At 36.6% G+C, this 24,150-nt stretch overlaps 1 protein-coding gene across 48 annotated transcripts in view; it reads left to right on the forward strand.

Moving 5' to 3' along the window:
• The window catches only part of CLASP2 (cytoplasmic linker associated protein 2), a 185,862-nt gene that overhangs the window by 138,287 nt on the left and 23,425 nt on the right, over window positions 1–24,150 (forward strand). For 27 of the 48 annotated variants that reach the window (XM_013046683.1, XM_013046685.1, XM_013046686.1 and 24 more), the window contains 6 exons: window positions 3,198–3,361; window positions 4,402–4,480; window positions 4,614–4,664; window positions 9,001–9,144; window positions 21,437–21,580; window positions 22,788–22,894. In XM_013046683.1, coding sequence (XP_012902137.1) covers window positions 3,198–3,361; window positions 4,402–4,480; window positions 4,614–4,664; window positions 9,001–9,144; window positions 21,437–21,580; window positions 22,788–22,894 — 689 coding nt within the window. The remainder of the gene's footprint in view (window positions 1–3,197; window positions 3,362–4,401; window positions 4,481–4,613; window positions 4,665–9,000; window positions 9,145–21,436; window positions 21,581–22,787; window positions 22,895–24,150) is intronic. The other 21 variants (XM_013046688.1, XM_013046690.1, XM_045089044.1 and 18 more) reach the window with 1 other exon arrangement.

Raw genomic sequence — 24,150 nt, forward strand, 5'->3', positions numbered from 1 at the left:
CCCGCAGAGCAAGGAGCCCGATGTGGGACTCGATCCCAGGATGCCGGGATCATGACCTGAGCCGAAGGCAGCTGCTTAACCAACTGAGCCACCCAGGCGTCCCTATATAGTCATGTATCTTATCACTTAGTAAGTACTATTGATAGGATTTAAGTATTTTGAAAAATAATAGTAGAATTCTGTATGTGGAATACTGTAAATAACACGTCCATTTTGTTCTCTGTTCTTTCATGGTATATAATCAAAAGAAATTTCCACTTAGGAGAAAATAGCAGTTCAGATCTTGGCAGGAACATAAACTTTTGGTATGTCAGCCTGAGAAGAAAGGGCCTCCTGGAAATGACTGGCATGAGTCTAGAGAAGTGGAAGATGTCAGAAAGTTTATAGGAGAGAGAAAGAAGTTAATTTTGGTTTGAATGAAGCAAGGATCTTATACATCTTCCCTTGCCATTGAGAAAAAAGGGCTGGCTATCAATTATAGGGTAAGTTTCCACATAAGAGAAAATCCTTATTCTTTAAAGACTTTTTCTGCACGTTAATTGAACAACATTTGTTCAGTCTTCAGCCTCTGGTAAACTTTGAGCTTGATTCTAATTGATAATGCAAGACTATATAACAATAGAGGCTTTATTCTCAAATGTTACATGTTCCAAATGGGAAGATGATATACATACAGAAGTTAAATAGCACCATAAAGCTCTTCCCACAAAGGTTCCAAGTGGCTATATTCTGACATGGTCTAAGAAGCTTTTTGGCTGGGATTTGAGCAGTAAGCTTTGTAGCAAGTCACAGGCTATGTGTAAATAGAGGGGCAGGGTAGGAAATCAGGAGTGTGGTAAGAAGTGCTCAGAGACAAAGACTTTATGTTGCCAGATAGTCCAAGATCAGTTTGGAGATTTAGACCATTGTCTAAGCATTTGAGACATTATTTTGTAGACTATTCTAAAGGCAGTGGAGGATTTTGTTTCTCTCAGAAGAATGGTATCACAGTCTGATGGTGAAAAAGAAGTATGAGTTGGCCTGCTGCCTGTTCTGTAAATAAAATTATCTTGGATCACAGCTGTATTCACTTGTTTGCATCCTGTCTATTGCTGTGCTACTGTGGCAGAGTAGTTGTGATAATAGACACTGTATGGCCTCCAAAGCCATATGTACTTAACCTGGCCTCTTCCAGAAAGCAGACTTGAAGTCAGAAAGACCTGGTGCCTACTTGATAGTAGGATGAATAGATTTGGGAAGGGCCAAAAGAATGCTATTTCAGAGGTCCTGGGGCCTTTCAGGCTAGAGCAAAGTGGGCCTGTTAAAGAACAGAGCAGGCCTATTAAAGTCACACTTTTGATGAAAAGCAAATCAAGATGAAGTCTGGCTTTTTTTTTTTTTTTTCTTTAAGATTTTTATTTGTTTGACACACACAGAGAGAGAAGACAAGCAGGCAGGGGGAGGGAGAAGCAAGCTCCCCGCCTGATGTGGCACTTGATCCCAGGACCCTGGAATCATGACCTGAGCTGAAGGCAGCTGCTTAACTGACTGAGCCATCCAGGAAGGCAGCCGCTTAACTGACTGAGCCATCCAGGTGCCACTGAAGTCTGGCTGTTAAGCACTGCACATTTAGAATGCAGAAGGAAAATGCCTGGCAACAGAAATGAAAGAAGGAACATAACAAGAGGAAAGCAGTGGCAAGCTACAGAATGGCCAAGCATACTAAGCTAATGAAAAAGCTCCTACTTCTTCTCATGATCAGAAGATAGTTGGTGGGAAGGAAACTGACGGAGAAATTCTTGAGACATTGTCTTCTGTAGCTGTAACCAAAGGATTTAGATTAAGTGTAAAGATAGTAGAGGAGACCATACTATAGAGAGCAAGAATCCAGAATAGAAAGATTAGTCTTAAAGAGGAATAAAATTGTCTCTCCCTTATAGAAACAATTATTAGAAGGATGATTATAGAGGAAATCAAAGTGAGGGGAAAAGTCAGTGGAGAGTTTTATGAATGACAGTCAAGTGCATGAGGTAAGTTATCTTATAATAGAATGGATGGAACATAGCTGAAAGCCAACCAACTTAGTTTTAAGTCGTGACCCAACCATTGACTATGGAAACCTTGGACAAGTCACCTAATTTTCTTATTCTCAGTTTCTTGAGAACCAGATAAAATGGGAGAGTCGACTTTGGGATTCTAATGTTGATTTTACTATAGTGAAAGCTTAAAGTAAGAATCCTCAGGAAGAGAGGCAAGAGTTGAAACAAGATTAAAAGTAAATCAAAGAATTAGAGTGTTGTGCCTGGCAAACTAGGTTTGGGGGATGGGCAGAAAGCCCTGATGTGTCCTGTTTGCTGTAATTCCTGAGGTGTAAATACCCAACCATGGCTAATTTCAGGCTATTAACTACCTAACGAAATTCCTGAATATTTAACAGTCAGCTTTCTAGTCAAGTACTAACTGAGTCAACACACCACTAGACAGATTTTAATGAGATGCATTACTTAAGAACACTAGCTTTCCTTAAAATTTTTTATCTTATAAAATTTTTTAAACTAGCAGATTAATATTGGAACCAAGTATAAAACCCACTGAAAGAAATGGAGACTAATAGCCTTCAATGATTTTTTAGAAATCACTAAAATTAAGGTGTAGATTTGTGTAGTTATAGTTACCCACATCACTTACATTTGGGGCAGTTTTAATAAATACTATATCTCATACCGAAAGGATTTGTGACCACTGACATATTGAGAAATCCAGGAGTCTCTAATTAGCCCAATATGTCAGAATGTTCTTATATTTTAAGGTAGCTGTCAGCAAAGTCATCTTCTGATTAACTCATTGCCATTCTTCCAAAGAGCTGAGAGGTGGTGAGGCTATCAGTAGGTAATTGCTTGCCCTAAATTTGAGATAAAATGGATTTCAGTTTAACTAGGCATCATTGACAGCATTAGGTGTGCCAGCCAAAGTTTCTTTACCAAGTGATGCTGCATGGAATAGCTAATTGTTGAACTTCTGCGCAGAAGTTGGATAACAGTTCAAACATACTCTTGTATCACAGAGTCCAATGAAAAGCAAGAGAGATTGTTTTTCCGCTTGGCTGCCAATCGCTGTGCCTCTGATTCCTGTATTCCCTTTCTATTTTGGTTTAGAATTGATCATAGAGGTCAATATTTCCTCCTTTTTCTCTTCCTTTCCCCATTTATCCACTGTAGGTATTCAGCATGTTTTTGGAGACTCTAGTGGATTTCATACAAGTCCACAAAGATGACCTTCAAGACTGGTTGTTTGTACTGCTGACGCAACTATTAAAAAAAATGGGTGCTGATTTGCTTGGGTCTGTTCAGGCAAAAGTTCAGAAAGCCCTTGATGTTACCAGGTAATGTTTTCTTTAGACACTTCAAGTTTATCCAGTAGTAATCAGAAATGTTTAGTTTCTGTGTTTAGATTTCTGAGCCCTTCTGGTCCATTTAGGCTGCGTGGGCTTCCTGTGAAAATTGTTAATGATACCCATTCACATCGATATATCTAATACAGCATTGGTCCTTAAATCGAACACTGCCTTTCTTTTCTAAAACTGTCATGAGCATTGGTTGAGTAATTCAAAGGTGGTATTTTATCTTAATTAGGATATTCAAAGCAGAGTTGAAGATCTTACTCAGTCTAATGTAAACATAAAAAATAGTTCCTAAATTTAAAAAGAATGTTTTATTATAACACTTAAATATTCAGAATCTTTTTTCAGAAGATTTTGAACCAATGATACATTTCTTTCTTGTGTAGATTGTTGAGGTGACTTATTTCAAATACCCACTTACTAGATTGAGGTGAGTCTAGAATTCAGTTATTAGGTCTGGGGAAATAACTCTGATAATGTTCAACTTAATTTTTCTTTAACTTTTTTATTTTAAAGATTTTTTATTCATTTATTTTAGATATTTTATTTGAATATTTTTATTCATTTATTTTAGAGAGCGTGCAAGTGGGGAAGGGTAGAGGAAGAGGGAGAGAGAGAATCTCAAGCAGACTCCCTGCTGAGCATGGAGCCTCATGTGGGCCTCGGTCTTACAACATGAGCATGACCTGAGCTGAAATCAAGAGTTGGACTATTAACCAACTGAGGCACCCAGGCACCCACAATTTTTTTTTTTCTGATTAAATTCATACCTGAGTCAAGATAGACCATTATTTACTATAGTGTTGCTTTTTAACCCCCATTGGATATAGAGTGAAATGTTCACATTATTCTGGGAATAACTTAGGTGCTGTAAGTAGTATAAACTATACCACTTACAGATACTACTTCATGCATGCTCTTTGAATGGCATATTATGTTTTGGTATTAAGCATAATCTTGTTTACTTTGCTAAGTGTTTACTTGATTAATTTTTGTTTTGCTTTATTCTTTCCTTCTTTCAGAGAATCTTTTCCAAATGATCTTCAATTTAATATTCTAATGAGATTCACTGTTGATCAGACCCAAACACCAAGCTTGAAGGTAAAAAATTGGAAGTCTTTTGAAGATATTGTAAGGAATTGAAGTATTTTATTAATAAAGTTATGTTGATATTTGTATTTCTGTCCAATGAGAAGCTGTTCCATCAGTGGATTTTGTTTTTATAAACTTTCAGACAGTCAAGCCAGCACTTCGGGACCAGCTTCACTCTTTTTGGAGCTCCAAGGTTTTTTTTTTGTTTTTGTTTTAATCTTCATTATTTCTTTTCTTAACTCTCTGTAAAACTCTCTGCCGTGTTTCAGAGAATGTTTGTATGCATCTGGTTTCAACTACTAACCTCTGTAAGCCCTTTAAGCATGCACAGATTTTATTTCAAATGTTACTCAATTGCCAGACTATCTCTGGAGAAGCTTACGGGGAATTTCCATTTAGAAAGCAGTGCAAGTATGGCCATCTAACTCTAAGCTGGTAATGCAGACTTGCTCTATAAAGTCTTACCTAATTTTATGTTTGTGATTTCCCAATACCTTTTCTTTTTTTTTTTTTTTTTTTTTTTTAAGTTTAGAAGTTTGAATAGGTATTTTGGGCAAAATGTCAGTTTTGCCTATGTATTTATTTTAGTAAACAAAAATTTTTAAGTTTAATCTCCCTGCTATTTTCCAATTCTCCTTAACTGAAATAGTAACTTTTCTTTTTACAATGTGATATTTCTAATGTGTGCATAAAATTCAGAATCAGGATTAACTTTCTCAATTATTATTAGCACACTTTTTAAAATGAATTTATGTGAAAATGAGATGGATTCCAATTTGTGACTTAAAATAATTACTACATTTAACATAGAAGAAAAAAAATTATACGTAAAAGCCCCTGAATTCTTTACTAAAGGTATTTTCTTTGTGAGTTTTATTAAGTGAGATTAAAGTCAGGGAAATAACAAGCATATGTGCATTTACAAGCCTTAAATTTTTCTGCTCTCTTCTGCACGAAATCTATTTCTACAAGCATTATTGCCCATGATTGATTTTCCTTTAAGTTTCTGAATATGATTTTGCCTTAAAAATCACAATTATGGGGGCACCTGGGTGGCTCAGTGGGTTAAAGCCTCTGCCTTCGGCTCGGGTCATGATCCCAGGGTCCTGGGATCGAGCCCCGCATCGGGCTCTCTGCTCCGCGGAGAGCCTGCTTCCTCCTCTCTCTCTCTCTCTCTGCCTGCCTCTCTGCCTACTTGTCATCTCTGTCTGTCAAATAAATAAATAAAATCTTTAAAAAAAAAAAAAAAAAAAAATCACAATTATGTTTCTTACAGGGTTGAGTTACTCAACATAACGTTAATTTCTCAGAGCTGCTTTGTGAAAGGGATTCCATTTATTTTGATTTTAAAATGTGATCTACAGAAGGAGAATCATTTACTTGATTTTACTGATAAATGTTTTGAACTCGTTCTTTGTCCTACCCATTGTGCAAGGCAATCCTAGGAATATAAAATTTTATAATTTTTTATTATAATGCACAATAAAACTATAATAAGAGCTATGATTTAGGTACCAGCGGTAGGTAGGTATTCAAGTGCTACTGAAAATGTACATAGAGCTGTTTCATGGGCTAGTAGAAAGGGAGGTCCAAACCATTCGCTTAAGAAATAAAGAAATAAAGATAGAGAAAAAGATAGTGGGAAACAGACAGATTAAAATTAGTTTTCCTGTTGGAAAATGGAGACTGGAATTACAGACTGTTTCTCTGAAAGCCATATATTTATATGAGCTGTATATTTATATGGATTTTATATATACATGCATTACATTTTATGTCAACATACACACATAGCAAAGCTATAAGGGAAAATCACTCTTCAACTCCTTAGTTAATATTTTAGAATAACAAGGAAAAGTTAAATTGGAGCCATATGTATGCCAAAAATAAGTAACTTTCAGATCGGTTACAGATTAAGATTAAAAATCAGTTCTGAACAGGTTATAGAAAAACACAAACAGCTTGAGTGTGAGAGCTATAAAGTTCTTTATTGAAAAAAATGATGGATCTTGCAGATAAAGGAGAAAATTTTATACAAAATTTTATCTCCCACAGTCATGTGGTTAAATATCAGAAAAGAAGCAATAGAATGGGGGAAATGGCAATACAGAGTGATTTTGAGTAAGTAATAGTTTAAAAAATAATTTTGGTGACTTCTTTTTCTGGGTTTCACAGATATGTTGTAAAGTTATGCACACTTGAGCAGCAAGGTAATATTTACTTCCCTAAAGAAGAATGAACGTTTGTGTTATTAAAATTACAGATTATGTATATAAATTTATGAAATATCCTACTTAAATCTAAACTTTCAAATGATTATTTTTTTTTAAAGATTTTATTTATTTATTTGACAGAGAGAGATCACAGTAGACAGAAAGGCAGGCAGAGAGAGAGAGAGGGAAGCAGGCTCCCTGCTGAGCAGAGAGCCCGATGTGGGACTCGATACCAGGACCCTGAGATCATGACCTGAGCCGAAGGCAGTGGCTTAATCCACTGAGCCAGCCAGGCGCCCTCAAATGATTATTATATATGTATTGTGATTATTTTGCCTAGTGGTATAGTAAACACACCTACTCTATGAAACCCTTTTAAAACTTCATGTGTGGGGGGCATCTGGGTGGCCTCTGCCCTTGGCTTGGCTCATGGTCTCAGGGTCCTGGGATCGAGCCCTGCATCAGGCTCTCTGCTCAGTGGGGAGCCTGCTTCCCTATCTCTCTCTGCCTACTTGTGATCTCTCTCTCTCTCTGTCAGGTAAATAAGTAAAATCTTAAAAAAAAATTTTTTTTTAGAATTTAAAAATAAATAAATAAATAAAACTTCTCTTTATGTGCCTCTGTAAATTGCCAGGACACTGCACTAGTTAAATCTCACATAGCACAAGTAAGTATATTCAACTATAGATGGTGGCAAATTGAAAACAAACTACACTGATGTTCATTCTTTGATTTACTATTACCACCTTTCAGTTACTCACACTGATAGAACGTGACATGGCTTTAAGAACCCAGAATGTTAGGTGCTGCCATAATTTATTAGGCCTGCTACTGCAGAATTAACCCTAAGTCTCTTTCCCTTAGTACCTAAGGTGGCTGATAACTCTCAGGTTTTTTCCAATATATCTCTTATAGTTCTTAAAATTCATTCATTTTTAAATGAATGTAATCTGATCACTTTTTTCTTTTAAAAAAGTTTTTAAAGATTTATTTCTTTTAGAGAGAAGGAGCATGCCCAAGAGAGGGGGGAGAGGGAAAGAGAGAGAAAGGAGAGAAGCAGACTCCCTGCTGAGCAGAGAGCTCAATCACATGGCCCCAAGACCACAACGTAAGCCAAAACAAAGAGTCGGACACTTACCCAACTGAGGAACCCAGGCACCCCCTTTTTCTTTATAAATAAGAGTCAGAAGTGGGGAAATGTACAAAAGTCAGCCTTATTTTAACAGTTAACTTCCTATATATTGATTTAGCACAGTACTTCTCAAGGACTTTATTTGGGTTGAGTGAGACAAGTGGCATCTTAAGATCAATAAGAAGAGAAGAAGGATCATTGTTATCTTGATCTTTGGCGATGTTTTTTCAAAGTTTCTGTTCTAATCATACACATAAACCTTCCAATCAGCAAATCAGTATTTAATACATGTTTAGCATCTTCTTTATCCAAGGACTGTACACTATGCCAGGTGCCATTTCCAAACTGCACTAGCAAAGTTCTTTAGAACCATTATTTACAAATCCTAGAATGTTAGAAGATGTGACAGTTGTTCTCATCCTGTTTTTCTGCTCCAACATACCTGAGAGAAAGGTGATAATTTAACAGTGCTTACTCTAAGGATAACAAAGTCTGACCATAAGGAAGAAGCATGTGTGTTTGCCCCACCTCCTGCTGATTTTGAAGCCTGCATTCGACCACGCACCTATCTTCCATGTACCCAAGCATCGGGAATTACAAATAAGTGTTGTATTTTCTCCAGTGGTACTTCTGTAAAAAATTTTTTGTGACACTTCTTTCGAAAGGTAGTAATTCTGGCAGTTGATGGACCTATTAAGGTACATGATATTTGGTGAATGTTACTGTTATGTTTGGGGGGAAACCTGTATTGCCCACCGCAATTACTTACTTGGTTTATGATACCGTATTTCCAGTATACTTTTGGTTCATTTCCCCAAAAGCCAAATTATACTTAATTTATAAAGGCTGACTCCCAGGGAAATCTAGACAAGAGTTAGCTATAAGCTCTGAAGGCAGGCTCAAGAAAAAGGGTCTAATTTTATCAAGAAGAGTCTTCAGGCGTTGTTCAGACACAGGGAATGAAACACCTGGGACTTTAAAGTTCTGCTATATGTGAAAACAAAAATCCACCTTACCATGTATTTGTATCTCAGATATGTAAGTGATTATATAATTTCTTTTTTGTTGTTGATGGTGTTTCATTTTGTATTGGTCAAAAAAATAATCACCTGATTGTTTCTGAAGTATTATCTGTATCCCTCAGTGACCATCTGACTGTCCTCTCATTTTGCTTACCTCTGTAGGTGAAAGTTGCTATCCTTAAATACATAGAAACTCTGGCCAAACAAATGGATCCAGGAGATTTTATAAATTCCAGTGAAACTCGCCTGGCAGTATCTCGGGTTATCACTTGGACAACAGAACCCAAAAGTTCTGATGTTCGGAAGGTATGTTTTAATTTAAGGTTTAGAAGGTAAATTAGAAAAGCAAGTCAGTTGTTTTGGATTGCCAATGAAAGGAATATTTCAGGACATTACCAGTTAGTATTAAGTTATTTACCTGGTGACATGAAGACTTTTCTTTTTAATGTTCTCTTTTAAATTATTTTAAATTTTATCCAATTAATATGAGTATAATATAAAAAAGACTGTCCTGGGGCACCTGTATGGTTAAGCATCTGACTCTTGGTCTCAGTGTTTGTTGTGATCTCATGGGTCATGAGATCAAGCCCTGAGTCAGCTCCCTGCTCAGCAGGGAGTGTGCTTGAAGATTCTGTCCCTCTGCCGCTCCTTTTCACTCGCATGCATGCTTTCTCCCTCCATCTCTAAAATAAATAGCTCTTTTTTTTTCTTCCCTTTTTTTAAATAAATCTAAAGATAGGTTTAATAAACCTAAAAATAACTGTCCCGGGGCGCCTGGGTGGCTCAGTTGGTTAAGCATCCAACTCTTGATTTCAGCTCAGGTCATGATTTCAGGATTGTGAGGTTGAGCCCTGCTTTGGGCTTCGTGCTGGGTGTGGAGCCTCTCTCTCTCTCTCTCCCTCTCTCTTCCTCCCCCGCCCCCCAAAATAAATAAATAAATATTAACTGTCCTTGCCACAATCTTCCCAAGCTCTAATCTTGTAACCATTCAAAATATAGTCAACCCTTGTTAGTAACCAAAATATTTAGAGAATTTTTATGTCTCAACATCCAAAAGAACAAATAATCCAACTAAAATGGGCAGAAGACATGAACAGACATTTCTCCAAAGAAGATATACAGATGGCCAACAGACATATGAAAAGATACTTCACATCACTCATCATCAGGGAAATGCAAATTAAAACCACAATGAGTTATCACCTCACAGCTATCAGAACATCTAAAGTCAAAAACACAGAGGGCGCCTGGGTGGCTCAGTGGGTTAAGCCGCTGCCTTCGGCTCAGGTCATGATCTCAGGGTCCTGGGATCGTGTCCCGCATCGGGCTCTCTGCTCAGCGAGGAGCCTGCTTCCCTTCCTCTCTCTCTGCCTGCCTCTCCATCTACTTGTGATTTCTCTCTGTCAAATAAATAAATAAAATCTTAAAAAAAAAAAACAAAACACAGATAACAAGTGTTGGGATGGATGTGGAGAAAAGGGAACCCTCTTGCATAGTTGGTGGGAATCCAAATTGGTGCAGCCACTGTGAAAAACAGTATGGAGGTTTCTCAAAAAATTAAAAATAGAAGTACCCTATGATCCAGGAATTGCAGTATTGGGTATGTACCCCAAAAATACAAAAACACTAACTCAAAAGGTTACATGCACCCCTATGTTTATAACAGCATTATTTACAATAGTCAGACTATGGAAGCAGACCAAGTGTCCACTGATAGAGGAATGGATAAAAAAAGAGGAGGTGCTATATATACACACACATATATATATATAAATATATAATGGAATGTTATTCAGCCATAAACAAGAATGAAGTCTTGCCATATGAACAACATGGATAGAACTAGACAGTATAATACTAATCACAATAGTCAGGAAAAGACAAATACTATATGATCTCACTCACATGGAATTTAAGAAACAAAGGGGAAAAAAGAGACAAACCAAGAAACAGACTTTTTTTTTTTTTAAGATTTTATTTATTTATTTGTTAGAGAGAGAGAGAGTGGGAGAACACAAGCAGGCAGAGAGGCAGGCAGAGGCAGAGAGAGAAGCAGACTCCCCACTGAGCAAGGAACCCGATGCGGGACTCGATCCCAGGGTCCTGGGATCATGACCTGATCGGAAGGCAGCAGCTCAACCAACTGAGCCACCCAGGCGTCCCAGAAACAGACTTTTAATTATAGAAAACAAACTGGTGGTTACCAGAGGAGAAGTGGGTGAGGGGATGGGGGGAAAGGGAAGGTGATTAAAGAGTATACTTAACATAATCAACCAAAAGAGTGAAATAAAAAAATACTTGACCATTGAACAGCACAGATTTAAACGGCAGTGGTCTACTTACATGCAGATATTTTTTATAGTATGGTACTATAAATATATTTTCCTTAGGATTTTCTTAATAGCATCTTTAGTTTATTGTAAGAATACAGTATATAATACATAGAGCACACAAAAGATATGTTGATCTGCTGTTTATATTACCACTAAGGCTTCTGTCAACAGTAGACTATTAGTAGTTCAGTTTCGGGGAGAGTCAAACTATAAAAAAAATGAAGAGATTCAACTGTGCAGGAGGTTGGTGCTTATTCAAGGGTCAACTATAGTCCAAATCTTTCCCCTTGCAGGTACCATTGTATTTCAAATAAGAGTTTACAATATTACCTGATCTACTCATTTTAGGTATTATCTGTTGATCTGTTGATAAATTTAGCCATTATGTAGCTTTCTATCTATCTTTGTACATAAGAACTTAGCTTTGGGGACACCTGGGTGGCTGAGACAGTTGATCATCTGTCTTCCAGGACCCTGGGATCGAGTCCCCATCGGACTCCTTACTCAGGGGGGAGCCTGCTCCTCTCTCTGCCTGCCACGCCCCCCCACCTTGTGCGCGCTCTCTCTCTCTGACAAATAAATAAAATCTTTAACAACAACAAAAAAACTTAGCTTTACCCATACCATTCCCACATCCTTTCCTAAATCTTTGCCATTATCTTCAGAATACTTAGGAATCAACCATTGTTAATCAGTACAAAAGATTTACCTTTTAACTGTGGAAGTGTTCACTCCTACAACAAATGGTTTCTCCTTTCTTAAGCTTTGTCATGGTGTAAATAATTTACCTTGTTTTCCATTTCCCTGGTTGTTTTTTTTTTTTAATGTTGTTTATCAGTTCATATTTTTAATATCTCTGTAACATGCTTATGGGTAACATTTTCCTTATGCTCAAAAACCTGCTATTTATTTATTTCATGGGGAGCTCCTTTCTAGACCTTCTGTTCTCTTCGTCATCTTCCTAAAACTTCGCTTCACCCTTTACTTTCACCCTATATGTAGCTCTCTTTACTCTCTTCCTTTGTGAATCATTTTCTTTGATATATGCTGTAAAGAAGACACAGAATATATATTTTGTGACCTTTATTTCTAATGGTGAACATTTTACCCAACAGAAGCAGAATATATATATTCTTCTTAAGTGTATATGGAACAGTCTCCAGGATAAGACCATATGCTAGGTGATGAAATAAACCTAGACGAAGAAATAAACCTCAGTAGTTATTTTCTTAAAAGAATAAAAATAATACAAAGTATGTTCTCTGCCCACACTGCACTGAAATTAGAAGTTAATAACAGGGAAATTTGTGGGGGGTAGAGAGCTTACAAATACATGGAAACTAAACAACTTATTTCTAAATCACCAGTGTGGATTGAAGAAGAAATCAAAAGGGAAATTAGAGAATACAATGAGGTGAATGAAAATGAAGACATGACATACCAGAATTTATAGGATGCAGCTAAAGCAGTGCTTAGAGTGAAATTTATAAGAGTTAATACTATAATAATAAAGGAGAAAGATCTCAAATTAGTAACCTTAACCACTATCTTACGACACTAGAAAAAGAAGATCAAACTAACCCTAAAGTAAACAGAAAGACAAGACTAAAGCACAAATTGGGGTGCCTGGCTCAGTTGGTAGAGCATGAGATTCATGATCTTCGGAGCCTACTTAGAAAAAAAAGATTAAAGCACAAATCAATAAAACAAAAATAATCAGTGAAACTAAAAGCTGTTTTTTTGAAAGATCAAGAAAACTGGCAAACTTTTAATTAGATTGACCAAGAAGAAAAGAGTCTAAAATTACTAGAATTAGAAATGAAAGAAGAAATATGACTAACCTTACAGAAATCAAAAGAACTCTAAAGGAGTATTATGAATACTTACATGTCAGTGGTTTTGATGAAATGAACAAATCCCTAGAAAGATGTAGACTACCAAAACTGACTCAGGAAGAAATAGACATTTTAAGAGAACAAGTAAAGAGATTCACTTAGTAATCAAAAAAGTACCCATGAAGAGAAGCCAGGCTCAGATGGCTTCCCTGGCAAATTCCACCAAACAAATTACTACCAGTTCTTTAGAAACTCTTCCAAAAAAACAGATTGTGTGAGGGCAGTAGTACCTTGATCCCAAAATCAGGTAAAGACACCACACGCGCGCACCCACGCACACACACACACACAAACTAGAGTGGTATCTTTCATGAATATGGATGCAGTTTAATCCTCGACAAAATATTAGCAAACTAAATCTGCAGCATAAAAAGAGAATTATACACCATGACCAAGTAAATGAGATTTATCCCAGGAAAGCAGAGTTAAATTAACATCTGAAAGTCTATTAAAGTAATACACCATTTTCAGTAGATAATATCTATTGATTCTATCAATAGAAAAGGCACCTAATCCTACCTGGCTCAGTCAATGGAGCCATCTCAGGATAATAAGTTCAAGCCCCGTGTTGGGTGTAGAGATTACTTAAAACTAAAATCTTAAAAGGCATCTGGCAAAATCATAACATCCTTTTGTGATTTAACAAAAAATAAATACATGAAAACTAACAATGGAAGGAACTTTCTCAGGCCAGTAGAGGACACCTGCAGATATCCACAGTTAAACCCATACTTAATGGTGAAAGACTGGATGCTTTCCTCAAAATTAGCAAGACAACTATGTCTGCTTTCACTATTTCTGTTCAGCTATGCAATTCAGTATATACTCTGCATTACACTATACTCTGGTCTAAGTGTGCTATACTGGTGTGGCTAAAAATGTACACATCAACAATTTCTATATCTATTCAACTGGGGATTCTAGCCAGGACAGTCAGGGGAAAATAAGAAATAAAAGGCATCTAGATTGTAAAGTTAGTAATAAAAATATTTCTATTTGCAAATGATACGATCTTGTATAGAGAAAATGCTAAGGAATCACTGAAAAACTATTAGAACTAGTAAGTTCAAGTTTGCAGGATATGAAACAGTATGCAGAAATCAGTTATATTTTTAAAACTTTTCAGTGAGCAATCCAAAAATGAAATTAGGGGAAGAATTTCATTTACATTTACAATAGCATCAAAAAGATTAAAATCTATAAGAATACACTTGACAAAAGAAATGCAGAATTTATATAGACACTACCAACTAGTTTTAGAAGAAATTAATGATTTAAATAAACTGAAAAACATTCCATGTTCATGGATGGGAAGGCTTAATAAAATGGTAATACTGCCCAAAGTGATCTGCAGGTAAATTTTGTAGAAATTTGTGGAATCCCAGAAATTTGTAGAAACTTACAAGAAATTTGTTGAAACTTACAAGCTGATTCCAAAATTCTATGGAATTGCAAGGGTTCCATTATAGCCAAAGCAATCTTGAAAAAGTACAAAGTAGGAGGACTTCATACTTCCTGATTTCAAAACCTAGTATGGGCATACCTCAGAAAGATTGCAGATTGTGTTCCAGACCACTGCAATAAAGCCAAGTGATAGGAATATTTTCATTTCCCAGTGTATATAAGTTACCTTTGCACTATGCTGTGGTCTGTTAAGTGTGCAGTTATGTCCAAAAAGATGTACATACCTTAATTTTAAAACACTGCCAAAAAATGCTAACCATCATCTAAGAATTCAGAGTCCTAATCTTTTGGCAGATAAGGGGTCTTGTCTCAATGTTTACTGATCAGGGTGGTGGTTGCCAAATGTTGGGGTGGCTGTGGCAGTTATTTGAAAGAAGGCAGCAGTGGTGGAAAACGGTATGTAGGTTTCTCAAACAGAAATAGAAATACCATAGACAATACTAGGTATTACCCAAACAAGATGAAAACGCTAATTTGAAAAGATGATTTGTACCCCTGTGTTTATTGCAGCATTATCTGCAGCATTATTCACAGTAGCCAAGATGTGGAAGCAATTCAAGTGTCCATTGATAGATGAATGGATAAAGAAGATTAGGTATTCATGTACAATGGACTCTTAGCAGCCATAAAAAAGGATGAGATCTTGCCGTTTGCAACAGCATGCATGGGCTTGAAGGATATTATGCTGTGAGGTTAGTCAGATTGAAAAAGACAAATACCATGTGATTTCACTTAAGTGGAAACCAAAATAAATAAACAAACAAACAAAAAGCGGGATCAGACTATAAATATGGAGAACAAACTGATGATTGCCAGAGGGAACAGGGTAGGGGATGGGGAAAATGGATAAAGGAGAATGGAAAATACAGGCTTTCAGTTGTGGAATGAATAAGTCATGGTTATAAGAGGCACAGCATAGGAAATACAATTAGTGATATTATAATGATGTATGGTGACACGTAGTTACACTCGCGGTGGGCATAGCATAACATAGAGGTTAAATCATCATATACACTTGAAACCTATGGGACATTGTGTGTCAACTGTACTCAAGTTTTTAAAAACTTTTTTTTAAGATTTTGTTTATTATTTATTTGACAGACAGAGATCACAGGTAGGCAGAGAGGCAGGCAGAGAGAGGAAGGGAAGCAGGCACTCTGCTGAGCAGAAAGCCCAACATGGGGCTCGATCCCAGGATCCTGGGATCATGATCTGAGCTGAAGGCAGAGGCTTTAACCCACTGAGCCACCTAGGTTCCCCTAAAATTGTTTTTAAATCACTAATTCCAAATCAAAATAAAAGTCATTCAGAATTCATTTTTAAAAAAATAAGGGGAAAATGAAGTTTTCTGCATCTATCAACTCTTCTACGGTTTCTCTGTAGTATGAAATGCTGTTTAATAGCATTTTACCCACAGAATTTCTTTCAAAATTGGATTCAGTCCTCTCAGACCTGCAGCTGCTTTACCAACTAACCTGTGTAATATTCTAAATTCTTTGTTATTTCAACAACCTATTATCAGGAGTAGATTCCATCTCAAATAACACTTTCTTTGTTCTTCCGTAAGAAGCAACTTCTTATCTCTTCCAGTTTTGTCATGAGATACCAGCAGTTCAGTCACATCTTTAGGCTTCACTTCTAGTTCTCTTGCTAATTCTACCATATCTGCAGTTATGCCCGCCACTGACGTCTTGAACCCTTCAAAGTCATCCATGAAGGTTGGAATCAACTTTTTCCAGATTCCTGTTAATGTTGATACTTTAATCTCTTCCCAGGAATCACATCTAGAATGGCAAATCCTTTTTCAAAAGATCTTCAATTTACTTTGCCCAGATCCATCACAGGAATTACTATCTATGGTAGCTATAGCCTTATGAAATGTATTGAAGTTTTAAGTCTTCAAAGTCAAAATAACTCCATGATTCTTGGGCTGCAAAATGGATACTGTCTTAGGGGTGAAGACAACAGTAACTCTCATTGTACATCTCCATTGCAGCTCTGGGTGACCAGGCTCATTGTCAATGAACAGTAGTATTTTGAAAGGAATCTTTTTTTCCTTAGCAGTAGGTTTCAGCAGTGGTTTAAAATATTCAGGAAACCATGTTGAAAATACATGTGCTCTCCCCCAGGCTTTGTTATTCCATTTATGGAGCAACAGGAGAGTAGATTTAGCATAATTCTGAAGGGCCTTAGGATTTTCACAATGGTAAGTGAAGCAGTGGCTTCACCTTGAAGTCACAGGCTTCGTTATCCCATAACAAGAGAGTCACCCTGTCGTTTGAAGCCAGGCATTGACCTCTCCTCTCTAGCTGTCAAAGTCCTAGATGGCATCTTATTCCTAATATAAATTTGTTTATAATATAAATAATGTTGTTCCATCTACATTGAAAATCTGTTGTTTAGTGTAGCTACCTTCATGCATCATCCTAGCTAGATCTTCTGAATGATTTATTGGAACTTCTGTATCAGCACTTTGCTGCTCCACCGTGCACTTTTATGTTATGGAGGGGGCTTCTTCCCTTAAACCTCATGAACCAACTTCTGGTTTCAAACATTCACAGCTTCCTCACCAATCTCAGCCTTCACAAAACTGAGGAGAGTTAAGGCCTTGCTCTGGATGATGCTCTGCCTTCAGGGAGTGTTGTAGCCACTTTGATCTTCTATCCAGACCACTAAAATTCTGTCTCTATATCAGCAATAAAGCTGCGTTGTTTTCTTATCATCTGTGTGTTCACTGGAATAGCACTTTTAATTTCCTTCAAGAACCTTCCCTTCGCAGTCACAAGTTAGCTGTGTGTCACAAGAGGCCTAGCTTTTGGCCTCTCTCAGCTTTTGACTTGCCTTCCTCACTAAGCTTAGTTATTTCTAGCTTTTAATTTAATGTGAGAGACACACAGCTCTTTCTCTCACTTGAACACTTAAAGACCATTGTAGAACCATTAATTGGCCTCATTTCAATCAATATAGTTGTGTCTTAGGGAACAGGGAGTCCCAAGGAAAGGGAGAGAGATGAGAATGGCTGGTCAATGGGACAGTCAGAACACAAACAACATTTAATAATTATGTTCGCCATCTCATATGAACATGATTCGTGGTACCCCAAAACAATTACAATAGTAACATCAGAGATCATTGATCACAGATCACCATACAAATATAATGATGAAAAAGTTTGAAATGTGACACAGAGACATGAAGTGAGTAAATGCTGTTCTTGCTCAGCAGAGTTGCTACAAACTTCCAAAATATATAAGGAACGTATACAACTCAGTACCCAAAAAAACAGTCCAGTTTAAAAATGGGCAAGAGAGGGGCGCCTGGGTGGCTCAGTGGGTTAAGCTGCTGCCTTCGGCTCAGGTCATGATCGCAGGGTCCTGGGATCGAGCCCCCCATCGGGCTCTCTGCTCAGCTGGGAGCCTGCTTCCTTCTCTCTCTCTGCCTGCCTCTCTGCCTGCTTGTGATCTCTCTCTGTCAAATAAATAAATAAAATCTAAAAAAAAAATGGGCAAGAAACATGAACAGACATTTCTCCAAAGAAGACATACACATGGCCAGCAGACACATGAAAAGATGCTCAACTTCACTCATCATCAGGGAAATGCAAATCAGAACTACAAAATATCACCTCAACTTGTCAAAGGGGCTAAAATCAACAACACAGGAAGCAAGTATTGATGAGGCTGTGGAGAAAAAGGAACCTTCTTGCCCTGTTGGTGGGAATGTAAATTGGTGCAGCCACTGTATGGAGGTTCCTCAAAAAATTAAAAACAGTACTACCTTGTGATCCAGGAATTGGAATATTGAATATATACCCAAAAAACAAGAACACTAATTCAGAAGGATACATGTACCCCTATGTTTATAGCTGCATTATTTACAATAGCCAAATTATGGAAGTCGCCCAGGTGTCCATCAGTTGATGAATCGATAAAGATGTTTGTATATATGTGGAATATTATCCAGCAAGATTCCAGAATGGAATCTTGCTGGATAATATCTTGCCATTTACAACGACATGGATGGAGCTAGAGAGTATAATGCTAAGCAAAATAAGTCAGAGAAAGAAAAACTCTGTGATTTCACTCTCATGTGGAATTTAAGGAACAAAACAAAGGGGAGAGGGGCATTTGGCTGGTTCAGTCAGTAGAGCATGTAACTCTTGATCTTGGAATTGTAAATTCAAGCCCCATATTGAGAGGAGAGATTACTTTAAAAAATAAAAACTTTAGGGACACCTGTGTTGCTCAGTCACAGGTCAGTCAGTTAAGCTGCTGCCTTCGGCTCAGGTCATGAACCCAGGGTCCTAGGATCGAGTCCTGCATCGGACTCCTTGCTCGGCAGGGAGCCTGCTTCTCTCTCTGCCTCTGCCTGCCACTCTGCCTACTTGTGCGCTCGCTCGCTCGCTCTCTTTCTTTCTCTCTGACAAATAAAATCTTTTAAAAAAAATAAAACCTTTAAAAGAGAGAAAAACAAATTGAAGGTTATCAGAAGGGAGATGGGTTGGGGGATGGGTTAAATACTTGATGTGGATTAAGGAGTGCACTTTTGATGAACATCAGGTGATATATGGAATTGCTGAATTACTGTATTATATACCTGAACCTAATAATACTGACACTGTATCTTAACTGGAATTAAAAGCTTAAGAAAAAAGAAATGGAATACAGTATTCTAATGAAGAACTGATTTATGTTGTGAAATAAGTAAAAATGTATGTAGTAAAGCAAATGTGACAGTAAAGCATAACAAAAATGAAGGACTTTATCAAAATATACTAAAAATACTGCATTTTAAATCATACAGCTTAAACCCATATTATTTAATGCAGAAATAGACAAATCAATAGAACACATAGGAGGGTCAGAGGATCAGAAACAGTTTGGTTTATATGGGAGGTTAATTCATGATAATGGTGCCACCTCATGAGGAAAGAATATACTCATTGGTAAATGGTTTTGGAACAGTTAGGCTCTCTACCTCTGGAGGGAAAGAAAACTAAGTCTCTTACACAAAAATAAAGCCTAGATGGAATAAAGTATACCTTAACAATCATTAATTCCTTTGCTCAGAGTAACTTGAGGTAGTTTCAGTGTTCCAAAAAAGATCAATAAAGTTGTTTCAAAATACGAGTAGGTTTTGTTGGGTTTTTTTTAAGATTTTATTTCAGAGAGAGGATGCGTGTGCAAGGGGGAGTTGGGGCAAAGGGAGAAACGGGGGGTGTGCAGAGAATTTCAGGCAACCTCCCTGTTGATTGTGAAGCCTGACAAAGGGCTCTGTCTCATAATACTGAGGTCATGACCTGGACCCAAACCACAAGTGAGACACTTAACTGACTGAGCCACCCAGGCATCCCTAAAATAGAAATAGTTTTATTTAAGTACAGTTAACGTGTTCGAGGACATACCCACACAATGTATATTGGGCTTATATTATAGCTGTTGTTTTGTTATATTTTTATTATTTTTATTGTTATATTTTTCCTTCAGCAGTATATGATAACCCTCTCCCGATTTCTTCACGTATAGAGTTCTATCATTCAAGGCCGTGTTGTATAGTGTGTCATTGTTCCAATGTAACATAATTTAACCATTCGCCTCGTGTTTTATATTCAGATATCATAAATATAGAACACTTCAGTTTTCATAGAATGGGGTCTGAAAAGGTCCAGGACAAGGTGGACGTATTTTCATCTGAGTCATGATTGTGAACTATTTGGGTTTTTTCCTCTTCTCAGTGAAGTTTCTGTGGTAATCTGAATTTCAAAGTTTGGCTTTCAGTAGCTCTGTTGATTACATTAAAAGGAGGGTATGTGTTTTGGTGAGTGCTGTGAAGTGTGTAAACCTGGTGATTCACAGACCTGTACCCCTGGGGATAAAAATATATGTTTATAAAAGGAGGAAGTAAATTTCTCAGTTTTCTTATCTGATCTGAGGAAGCAAATCACAATGTTTTTGTCTGTAAAGGAGCTGCAGAGTTTGAGAGGACTGACTTCATTGTTTTGTTCACATTTCCACCAAAACATTATTTTCTATATATGTAAAAATGAATAATAAAGTATTAAGTTGCTCTGAGTGGACTTTTTATAGCTTAGGGAATATATAGGTTTCCCCCACTATCTTAAAATAGAATGTTCCTATGAAACCTTTCATATGCCAGAATGGAATAAAGCAAGGAGACAATTCCATTAATTTATATGGAATCTAAGTCTTCCCAGACCCAAAAATAGCATCTTTTTTTGCCTTTCTGATACCTTAGGATACATCTTGCTAACAGACCTACGAAATAAATCAAAGCACAGATGCTTACATATACAGTTCAGCAATGCTATGCTATGGTGACTTGATGCTGAGTTTAGCTCCTGGGGAAGGAGCTTGGTGGTACCATTCTCACTACTCAGAGTGTGTGCTGCCTTTATAACGGTTCACTGCAAAACAAATGCTGAATACTATTTTTGCTTTTTGCCTTAATGTAAAGGTGAAGATCTTTTGTTTTTCTTTTGCTTAGGGAAGGCAGGTACTGTTACAGGTCTTTCATAAAAGCAAAGTGGTATAATGTGAACTTTTGGGAAAGTGTAGGACACCTGTATTGGTATATTTCCGTCCATCTTTCTTCTTGTAATCACTTACGAGGAAAAATGAAGAAGTAGTATATATTGGTAGAATAACCCACAGAAACTGTTTAACTTTTGCCATTGAGTGCTAGATTGTATTTGTAACATTTTTAATATTCCCTTGGCCAATTATTTTCTTACTCTCCCAACAAAGAATTCTGAAAGTGTGTAAGAACCTCTTTTTCTGTGGGAAAGATGGCTTTGTGCTATTGAACAGAAATGTTGAGTGAAGAAAATTGTCTCCTTTGAGTAACCAAAATATACTTTTTTATTTGTTCTATGTCTTTGTTTTCTAGGCAGCACAGTCAGTGCTGATTTCTTTATTTGAACTCAATACCCCAGAGTTTACAATGTTATTAGGAGCTTTACCAAAAACTTTTCAAGATGGTGCTACAAAGCTTCTTCATAATCACCTACGAAACACTGGCAATGGAACCCAGGTATCTTTCAGTTATTTTCTTGACTATTACGTAGTGTGATGGTTTCACAGCAATTGATTCCTTTTTTACGTGAAGTAAACTTCTGATCCAAGTATATAATTTTTGCATCTGTATTAGGCAACATCTCCTATGCAGTATTAAATACTGTTCTGGAAAAAATATAGTCCTTGGGCTTGTCATATTTTTGTTATAATTTGATACACATTAGGTTGGTGGTGAATGGTGGCCAGGGTATGAACAGGGAAAGGGAACCAGTCCTTATTTGAGGACTAGAAGGGATGACTTGGTTAACAAATAAGATCTGAAGAAGGTAGGGCTTTAAAAGGTGTGTTCACAAACCTGTTCACAGGTTTATGGGTCCCTGGTTGCTTGAATCCAGAATTTTGTTTTGGAGAGGTAAGGTCTGGATAAATGAAACATTACAGTGTTATATGTACCTGTATAGCAAGAATCATTTATATAATATGCCTAAAAAATTAAATGTAAGTATTAAAAAACCGATATTTGATCATGGGTAAGGGAAAAATTAGATACATTTATGACGGGCTTCAGGTTACATCTGAAGGTTAAAAACAATCTGAGAACAATTTCTTGGGACTATATTTGGTTATCTTTTAAAAGGAGAGGGATTGTTTGGTTATATCTTAAAAGGTAGGCAAAATAATAATAATGAACTTTACTTTGGTATGCTTAAGAAAATCATTTATAAAGCGTACTCAAGGAGGAATAAAATTTGAATATTGTAAATGGTTGAAGGAAAGATATTGGCTTACAATGAGAAGCTAATTTAAAATTATCAGTTTGTGGGGAGTACCTGGCTGGCTCAGTCTGTAGACCTTTCAACTCTCAATTTCAGGGTCATGACCTAAAGTAGGTCAAGCCTACTTTAAAAAAATATTTTTTTAATTTAAAAATTAATTAAAATAAAATAGTTTGGGGTCCTGTTGAATCAATGAGAAGGAAAATGTTGATAATATTTGAGAGCAGGAAGCAGGTGAAGAAAACAAAAAATGACTAGAGGTAGGTTTCTGAATGGGGAAAATGTTTTTTCCTACAGAAAGCAGAGATAAATACATGAATATTTAGAATACTCACCTACAAATATGTCTCTCTCATTGTTCAACTTCTTGATTGCATGACTTCCCTAAGAGCCTTTTAGTTGAACTTCCCTGTCATATGTTAATATTTATTTGACTCCCCTAATCAGGGTTCCATGGGAAGTCCTTTGACAAGACCAACACCACGTTCACCAGCCAACTGGTCCAGTCCTCTTACTTCTCCTACCAATACATCACAGAATACTTTATCTCCAAGGTAATAAAAGGGCTATTTTCCATCATGACTTGTGTTTGCTGATTCCCATTCTTAGACAACAGACAATAATGTAATTCTACTTGATTTCCACTTGACTTGAAAGGTCTTGACATACAGAAACTTAGCAGATTCAAAAAATTTTAAGTTTATTCCAAAACTAACCCTTTAAATGAAAATAATGCACTGGATAACTAATTTTTCTGTAAGTGAGAAGAAAACTTAAACAGCTTTTGTAAATTAGTGCTTGAAGCATTAAATGGAGTAGTTATGTTTCTGAGATATACTTACAGACAAAAACATAAAAATAAAGAAAAAATAAGGAAAGGCTAAATATAAAAATGGCATTATGTCTGTGTCTTCAGGAAAGAATGTGACTGTGAGATTTGTCCTTCATATAAAATAAAAGCTGTATAAAATTTTCACACACTTAATGCAGTTCAAGCATTGGCTATATTTCAGATGAAGTTCTTGACTCATTAATAAACTAATACTTTTTCCTGGCCTTTTAAAAAATCATTTGCATACTATTTTATATTTACTTACATAGTTATTGACATGATTCATTAGCCATATGTCATAGTATGCTTCATCATATTTATTACAGTTATAGGATACTTCATCAGCATCTGAGGAAGCAAAATACATTGCATATTTAACCTGCCTTGTTTATTCCTTGTGACACACATGTGACAATTTGATGGTGAAATTCCAGATTCAGTTGAGTTTTAGAATTTGATTATAGAAGTAATGTCAGTAACATGTATGTTTGGTGTTAAAACTTCTCTGCCTTCCTATAAGTTTGTGTAAAATACATTTATCTTCTCTTTTAGCTGTACCATAATTACAAGTTAATCACAGGAGTTCACAAACTTTCTGTTAAGGGCCATATGGTAAATATTTCCAGCCTTGCGGGCCACACTATATTTTTACCTCTACTCAGTTCTGTGGTTACAGTGTGAAAATAGCTGTAGCGGGTACCTGAATAGATAAGTGCTGCTGATCCCAATACCATTTTATTTATGGACACTGAAATAAGAATTTATATGATTTTCATTGGAAAGGTGTTAGGAAATGTTATTTTGACATTGCTCTCACCTATTTAAAAAAATAAACATTTTTAGATTTCAGGGGTCATAATTTGCTGGCCCTAGTTAATCAGAACATTTTTGAAGGTAACAGATAAATGAGATGTTAAGGGCTATGCATTTAGAGTCATTGTAAGCTGCCCTTGATGGGTGGACAAGAGGACATATACC

Source organism: Mustela putorius, unplaced genomic scaffold (assembly GCF_011764305.1).
Source record: "Mustela putorius furo isolate JIRA1106 unplaced genomic scaffold, ASM1176430v1.1 tig00003834_pilon_pilon_pilon, whole genome shotgun sequence".
Taxonomy (NCBI): Eukaryota; Metazoa; Chordata; class Mammalia; order Carnivora; family Mustelidae; genus Mustela; species Mustela putorius.